The sequence below is a fragment of the Fulmarus glacialis genome, unplaced genomic scaffold, assembly GCF_000690835.1.
Source record: "Fulmarus glacialis isolate BGI_N327 unplaced genomic scaffold, ASM69083v1 scaffold38776, whole genome shotgun sequence".
Taxonomy (NCBI): Eukaryota; Metazoa; Chordata; class Aves; order Procellariiformes; family Procellariidae; genus Fulmarus; species Fulmarus glacialis.
In genome coordinates, this window is record NW_009216934.1 from 67,627 (window position 1) to 75,886 (window position 8,260).

Sequence of the window (8,260 nt, forward strand, 5' to 3'; positions counted from 1 at the left end):
ACCAAGAGGAGAGACAATAACCTTAAAATTCTCATATTATTTTAATTAAGGAAACAAACTTAATTTACAAAGAAAAAATAGTGTTCTTCTCCAACTTTTGTGCTTCCCTCAGAGGCAAATACTGTATATTCCGGCTTACTACATTTCCGTTAATTAAATATTTACAAAAACTTTTTGTACTCTACCAAACAAATTTAAGGGAGCTCATTGGAGTTTTTCAGTAATACAGTGGAAAAGTAATATTCACAGAGATCTTGAAGATGATATATTGAAGTTGTAATTGAAAATCTTTCACCACAGGAACAACTATTTATTTGGTTTTAAATCCAGTTGCCTTAACAATTCTAAACCTGATTTTTAAACTTCCCCAGCATACCAATTTTATCAGTTGCCCCAAAGGACCACAGACTGAGATCAAGGCACTACTAACTCTGAAACTTCTGTAAAATGAGTCAAAAGCTCAATATTTCTGAAAATCAGATTAAAGAGTTGCTGTGCAAAAAGACCCAAGATCTGTGGAACACCTTTTTCATCCATAATGATGTAATAGGAGATTTTTTTAAAAATAGGAATTATAGAACAAACAGGATTGTGAGAACAGTGAGGAAGAAAGCAGATACAGTTCTGTATCAAATATATATTTTGATGGCGGTTTTTGCCAGATCCATGGGAAGTACTGATTTGCAGTTGGTAAAATCCAGTACTTCAGTTTAACATGGTTCCAAAACAATGCAGAAACCCAAAATCAAATCACCACCGGTTTTATCTGTTCCGGTATCTTTCCATACAGACATGGGTAGAACCAAATTATATAAATTATGACGTTTTCCTATTTGCATCCTTTATGTCTTCGGGTTTATTTGAATGCTTGGAAGGTTTAGGCAGAGAAAGCCTGCATGACTGTCTCAGTGAGACTTAGTAACCTAAATAACTAATCAACTCTGTCATTCCCACAGTTCGGAAGAAAGCTTATAGTAGGGTCAGAAAACAAATCCAGGTCTTTCAGGGCAAAAAGCTCACTCTGAAAGACCATACTCTTTCTTTAGTCCTTCTCACAGTAGATTCAAGAAGATTCAGCAACAACCTTAGCAGATTGATTTATTTACTTATTTTCATTGTATGGCGGGTTTGGTTTTTTTCTTTTAATACTCATTGTGGAAGAAGACTTGCAAAAAACACCAGTTCTAACAATTCCCAATTAGACCACAATCTCTTGAAGCAGCTGGGAACTTTCTCCAGAGACACATATCAAAATCCAAACACATAGGCCGTGGTAACAGAGCTGTATAAAATGTGTGATGGTCTTATCTCTGACTTAAAATTAAAGATCTAGGTAGCTCAGTCTAAATGCATAGCCCCCACTAGGTGTTTTGGAGAGCAGTGGAGAAACCACGCCTCTCCCTTGTGCTTCCTCAGCTAAGACTTTAAACTCTCCATAACTCTTTCCAGCCAATTGTGTCTGTTTAGAGCAGGTTCTGCAGCTACTTCCTCTCACAACTATAGTTCTTGTCAACTTGTGTTATGCATGGCTCAGGAGACAGATAAATAGGATACAGAGCCTTTCACCTCTAGGTCATCAGTTCAAACATAGCCCATGTTTGTAGGGGCCAAAAGTTGCTATCAATAGATGGCTTTTTGGACTCCTCAGTAAACCTCCATTCCATCTGCATAAACCAGTATGTATGCCAGACCCAAAATCCTGCATTATCCTAAAAGGTGTCTGCCATGGAGAAAAGGAAATGGAATTCCAATCTTTATCCTAAAACAACTGTCCCCCCCAAAATACAGAATATCCACACTTTCTCCTTCCCTTCCTTTAAACATTAGAAATTCATAGTGCAAGACTGTAAGACAACGGAATATTGAAAACATATTCTAAAAAACAAAAGCAGAGAAAGTCAAAAGAAAAGAGGTCTTTTTTTAAAAGACCAATGAAAGCTTTGCCTCATTAACAAACCTCAGTGAAGGTTTATGAGAAAAAAGATCTTTGCCTAAAATAAACATTCCTCATTGTTTTGTTAAGACAGGGATTGTGAATGCTCCTCTCTCTGACTCTTCCAGGAAAGCTTCACAGCAAAACTTAGGAAGGTCAGTTTTGAAATTCCTTGTACCTGCACACATCAGCTACCAGGTCTTTGCACTGATGCTATGGATGTCCTTGCTATTGCTCAATCACGTAGCGTTAAAGGCCAGGATACACACTCTTTGGATTTGTTGCCTGCTAAGCCACAAGGAAATTACCATTTGAATTACCTGCAAGTTCCACGGGATAGCCACCTCTAGGCTATTATAGGGAATTGCAAGTCACAGGCAAAGTAGTAACCGTAGCGTAGCTAATGAAAGATATCTCAGCTGGAGCAGTAGCCTGCAGCATTGTCTAAACCTTCTGCACTCCATGTCACTCTTTGGATTTGTTCCCTGCTAAGCCACAAGGAAATTACCATTTGAATTACCTGCAAGTTCCACGGGATAGCCACCTCTAGGCTATTATAGGGAATTGCAAGTCACAGGCAAAGTAGTAACCGTAGCGTAGCTAATGAAAGATATCTCAGCTGGAGCAGTAGCCTGCAGCATTGTCTAAACCTTCTGCACTCCATGTGATTTCAAGGTATGGTACATCAAAGCTATGGCATCTCCCCTCTCCCTTAGATCTTTTTATAGCATGACAATGACATGTCCAAACCCCTCAATTCAGTATATTGTCCTTTGACTTCTAAGACTTCCTGTCTGGCAACTCCTTCCACAGGAGAATTATCAGATCTGAATCTCTTAAATAATAGAAATTTAGTTTTAGCACATCAACCATCAGTGGACTCTACAAAACTACTAGCAAACATAGAGTCAAAATGCTAAAAGCCGTCTGCAATTTTATCTCACCTAAGTGATCTTTCCATAATGACATTAGGAATTATAACTTCCCTTGCAATTCTAAAACCGGGATACTGCTTGTCTTGCCTGATAGAGCAAGGGAATGGCAGAATGCAGGCCTTGATCCCAGTGTTGCCATATTTTCAACATGCTAAACGTAGCGCACACTACTGACCACCTTGCAGAAGGAAGCGGTGCGATTCAGACAGCACACCCTGCAGTCTGTTCTCTGACCAGAGTAACAAGGGCACTGGACTGTCTACATCCTTCTGCTGAGCTGCTCTAAGAGCACTGCAACAACCCGCTGCCAGCCACTCTAAGCAGATGTCAAACCAGTGTCCTGTTCAGAGGAAACAGTGTATAGCAGTCAAGCTGGTAAGAACTACCACACCAGTTCACATCCAGCAACCTTTGATTGTAATAAGAGACAGCATAGTGCTATAGCTACTAGGTTATTCTTAAAGCTCTTGTATTTCTGCAGAAGACCTCCCAGACAGCATGTGGGCACAGGTACCATGTAGCACATATACCACTGTCGAAGATGCATCAGATTTGCTGCAATGCTGATTGATCTGATGTGTACAGTAGATCTGATGCACTTTGAACATGTGCGCACACAGGCTTTAGAGCTGATTTACTTAAACACAGTTGCCATTGTTGAGGATTTTCAGATGTCCAGCGGTGTGGCAGAAGGTGTTGGCTACCCAGACAAACAGTCCAAAAGTAAATCTAGATTACATAGTAGCCCTGTAGACACCTGACTATGCATAGCTAGTTCCAAATGGAAACAGTCAGGTCCAGACAGACTTGTTAGCAGGAGCTTCCTGCAGTGGTGCCAGGACACAAAGAGGCAATGACAATGATCATGAATCCAGTAAGGGAAGAGACAGAGCAATAGGTGTGACTGAGGCTGTATGAAAAGCAGGCAGGGATGAAGGTGGCAATGATGCTGTAGAAATCAGGAAGAAGATGACAGCAGTAGTAGTATTCCTGGGGTGGGTGTGCATGAGGTGCAAGGCAGCAGCATCAGCCCCAGTGGGACAGGATGACAGCTACAGGGGGGCACGGGCAGCCAAGCTGCCATGGAGAGAGAACTGGGGATACTGGGGTTACAGCAGTGAGTAGCTCTCTGAGAAGATGGAAAATGAAGACACAACAGAGGAAGGAGCAACTGGTCACGTACCAGTCAGAAACCATTATTCTAGAAATTTATTTTCAATTATGGTTTTAATTTTTTTTTAATTGAGTTAATTTGTCACAAAGGGGGGAAAAAAAAAAAACCAAACCACAACACATATTTTCTGCACTTCATTCTCATAGTCCTATGTACACAAAAGATTAGCATGGAGATACCAGATAGGCCTAAAGAAAGGAGTGAAATGTCCTTTTTTCTTGGATTATGAATTTGATTTAAATACATCATGATAGATTAATCAGGTATTAATGTACTCTGAAAGACCTTTACTCCCTAAGGATCTTATTATTCTTGCTTCTTAAACTGTTTTAAGTATTAAAAAAAAAATACACTTCACATTTTATAATCATAACTTCACTGCATGTCATGCTTATTTAAGTAAACATTATTCTTCCATGGCAATCACTAAGCTCCTAAAAGTCTTTATATAACATTTGTTCACTTGCAGTGACATTCTTGAAACACAGACAAGGTATCATGAAAAGAAGACTACACGTACCAAGCTACAGGACTTAGAATACTTACCTGTCTACATTAGTGTTTGCTATTCTATCAGTTTACTTAAAAATGTTATATTTTACTCAGATAAATAAGTTCACTCACCTTTTTACGTTCATCTGTTCTTTTAGTTTGCTGTACATTTCCAGCACTGCATAAAAACAAGCAGATTAACCCATGGATCTTATTGTGGTTTTAGTTAATGAAAGAGGAAAATATGTACTGTAACGGACAAAATAAACCATAGAAAAGGATATGCTAAATTTACCTTATTTAATTCCTACTGTAACATAAATGTGATAAAACTAGCAAAAAAAATTCTAGAATGCAGCTAAGAAAGAAAAAAGAACTGAACTCTTAACAGCTTTTAAATGAAGAAGAATTAAGATTAAACATATAGTGTTTACCTATATATAGGTAGACACTATATATATCAGGCATATTCACTCACTTACTACATACCATAACTTTATCTGCATTACCAGTCTATGACCTGTCTCCATTAAATGGCAACAGTACCACCTACTGTACTCATAACAAGACAACAACGAGACTTTAAAAAAGTAAAATTCTCAAATCTGCTTTTACGCCAATATCACAAACAGGATAAAACCCTTATAGAGCTGTGTGCAATCCTGTAATATTACCTTTCTGAAATATCATTTAGAGCCCTTATGTTTTATAAAAAAAAGCCTGTAATGACACAGAGCTAAAAGTACAACACTGAAATAGAATCATTAGGATTTTCCCTGGAATTCAAACAGTAAAAACCACCCTCTTAAGCAACAAATTCATTGTTTATCATATTAAAAAATATTACTTCATTTAAAGCTGTATGTGGCTACATTGTTTGCATTATTTATATCTGTCTCACTGTCTTGTCACGAAGTGGCTTAATTGCTCCGTGTCAAATATTGTAAAAGACATGGAACCTATGTGCTGACATCTTCTTAAAATCAGTTAATTTTTTTGTTAAAATGGATATTGCAGGACCACAACTTAAAAAATAAAATTCTTTTCCATTTTGGCTATTGTGACTTACTTTATTTAATTTGCCATCATATATAGCTATAGGTCACTCACCTGGAAGACACAACTGTAGTTTTTCCACAACTGTTGTGATATTCTGTTGCTGAACTCTACATCGGATGATTTCCTCTGTTTGGGCTATCACCTTGGATTTAAAAAAAAAAAAAAAAAAAAAAAGAAAGAAAATCACAATTAAATTATGCAAATAAATTTAATTTGCTACAAAAATTCATAATGCCCATATAGGAAGAACCATTTTCTCACCTCTTTCCCAGCATCCTGAAGCCTTCGGTTGGTATCAGTAACTTGGACCTTAAAAATAATTTCACCTTTGTTAGACAAATATGCATATATTGCCCTGATGTGACTGCTCACCCTTGTAATCAGATCATGCTTCATGAGAAACTTAGAACAAAGAAATGCAAATTCAAATTAACTCTACAGCTTGAACTTGAACTTTTGATCGCAAAGGGCTTTTGTTAACTTCAATTACTTATGACAGTTCTTTCTAACAGATTCTGTGGCAAATTTCTCAAATTTACTTGGGATTTTTGAACTTTCCTTGTTTCAGTAGGTCTGTCAAACAATTCAAATCATTGACCCAATTGACCACTGGTCCCTTTTTGATAACCTCAATGAGCTCTATGGGCCATTCATTGTCTGTAAGAAATGGTGACTGCATTTTATGGTAATTAAACATTCATACTTTGCTGAATGCAAACACTGGGTGGTTGATTAACATCAAACGTGGAAATCTCCAAACCACAGCAACATTTTAATGCTGCAGGTGCAGGCAAAGCTCGACCTCAGATTTTCCCACATAGTAAGTGACTCATTAGGTCATCATAATAAGGAAGCACATTCTAGTTTATTAAAAATCTCATTAATTTCTGAACAAAGATGCTCAATGACCTCATTGACGCTGTATTTGGTCTCTTGTTATCTGAATATCCTTTATATAATGCTCTTCTAATCATAACCTCTGATGAACTATGCTCATTCTGTCTGGCGTGCATATTTTGCTCTCAAAAGTGTAAAGAGAGCTAAAAGGGACGGATCTTATAATTCACTATTCTGCGTTCTGATTTGGGAGTAAATCTCAGTTCTCATTTCAAACTACTAACTCCACCTACTCTCCTACTCATTACAGAATAAAGAAAATTCATTTTTCATGCATAGTTGCAGTATTTTTATTTTTCTGATCAAGATTTTAAATTTTTCTAAGGTCTGACATATAAACACATGATTAGAAAAAGACCTATGTAAGAAGTATTTTACCATTTGTTGTTCTTTACCCTCTGAGAAAGCCTTTAAAAAGGGCAAAATAATTTTGGTAACACTTCCTGAAAACATACATTAAAAAAAAACATCAGAAAAATCAGAATTAGACCTAATAAAATATTCAGCTTTGTAAATGTAAATTACTGGATCAGGCAACACAGCTCTAGTCACAAATCCTAAATAATCCACTTTTTAAAAATTGTTGCAGACATCACAGTGTATGTGATAATCACTAAATTCTTATTCTTCAGTAAAAGAGTCAAGTTCCTTCTTTTAAATTTAAAGACAATGATATATGAAACTCTGAAAAACTAGTTCCTTACCTTTAATTTTTCTGCATCAGCCCTAACTTTAAGAAGTTCTGTAATAGCATCCACAAAGCCCTGATGGTGAAAATTGCACATCTTTTCTATCTCCCTGTCGTGGTTACGTATGCAGGCATCTAATTTTTCCATAAACCTCTGATGTGCATTTGGTTGGTCATCATATACAGACCTGTTAAATACAAACAAGAAAATCAAAGTTTACTTTTTCCCCCAGTTAAAAATAGCATGCAAGGACCTTTATTGAAATCTCTCTCTTAAAAAGAAAACAAAAGGACGCAAACTTGATGTTACGGTGGCATCATTTGTGATCCACTCCACCAAAATCAGCATTAAAAGAAAGAGATGGCACAAAACTGACAACTGAACCCAGCCCTTATGGCATTAATCCAGGTGCTTAACCAGTTACATCATGGTTGACCTGAGCCTCACTGGTCTGTTATTTATGCCCTAATGCTCAAATACGGTTACAAAAGAATCCATTTCTCTGACCACCTCAAATAGCATGGATCGCTTTTCCATCAAATTCCACTCTTTGCTAAATATAAAGAAGTGCAAACATACAAATTTGCTTTTCTGGTATTCCTAACATCAGAGTTATCCAACTAAATCAGGGTGGGATGCTTCCAGCAGCCAGAACGACTGGAGCACCGCGCAGCAGCACCGGACCCCTGGCGGAAGGCAATTCCCACTGCTCCCTGCCTCCTCCCGCCTGCGCTCAGCGTCTCCTAAAGCAAAACCATGACACGCACGTGCCTAAGACTGCTACCTCAATGGGGTCTAACTTTCAGGAATGGCTAAAATCAGGTCTTTTGGTTTGTTTTACTAATTGTTTGAATAGTACACTTATAAACCTCAAGCAGGAAACATGACTCCAGGAGAAATTACCGGTGTAGCTGGTTGAGCTCTGTCAGAAATAGAAAGCTGCGTGGAAAAATGCTCAAGCATGAGAGTGAGCAAAGGGGCAATTTAAAGCTTTAGACTTTAGCAGAGGAAGCAAGAAAAGAGGTATTACAGAGAACTATACTGGAAATCAAAGGTAAGTCTCCCAAGAAAGGTAAGGCAA

General features: G+C 37.6%; 1 protein-coding gene across 1 annotated transcript in view; it reads right to left on the reverse strand.

Moving 5' to 3' along the window:
- Positions 1-7,362, reverse strand: part of EXOC6 (exocyst complex component 6) — a gene marked incomplete at its 3' end in the record, with an annotated part of 51,963 nt that extends 44,601 nt beyond the window's left edge. Inside the window, exons 1-4 of the mRNA XM_009579480.1 lie at positions 7,195-7,362; positions 5,855-5,902; positions 5,645-5,735; positions 4,667-4,712 (exon numbers count right to left, since the gene is read on the reverse strand). Of these exons, the coding sequence (XP_009577775.1) occupies positions 4,667-4,712; positions 5,645-5,735; positions 5,855-5,902; positions 7,195-7,326 (317 nt within the window). The remainder of the gene's footprint in view (positions 1-4,666; positions 4,713-5,644; positions 5,736-5,854; positions 5,903-7,194) is intronic.
- Positions 7,363-8,260: the final 898 nt, after the last annotated feature.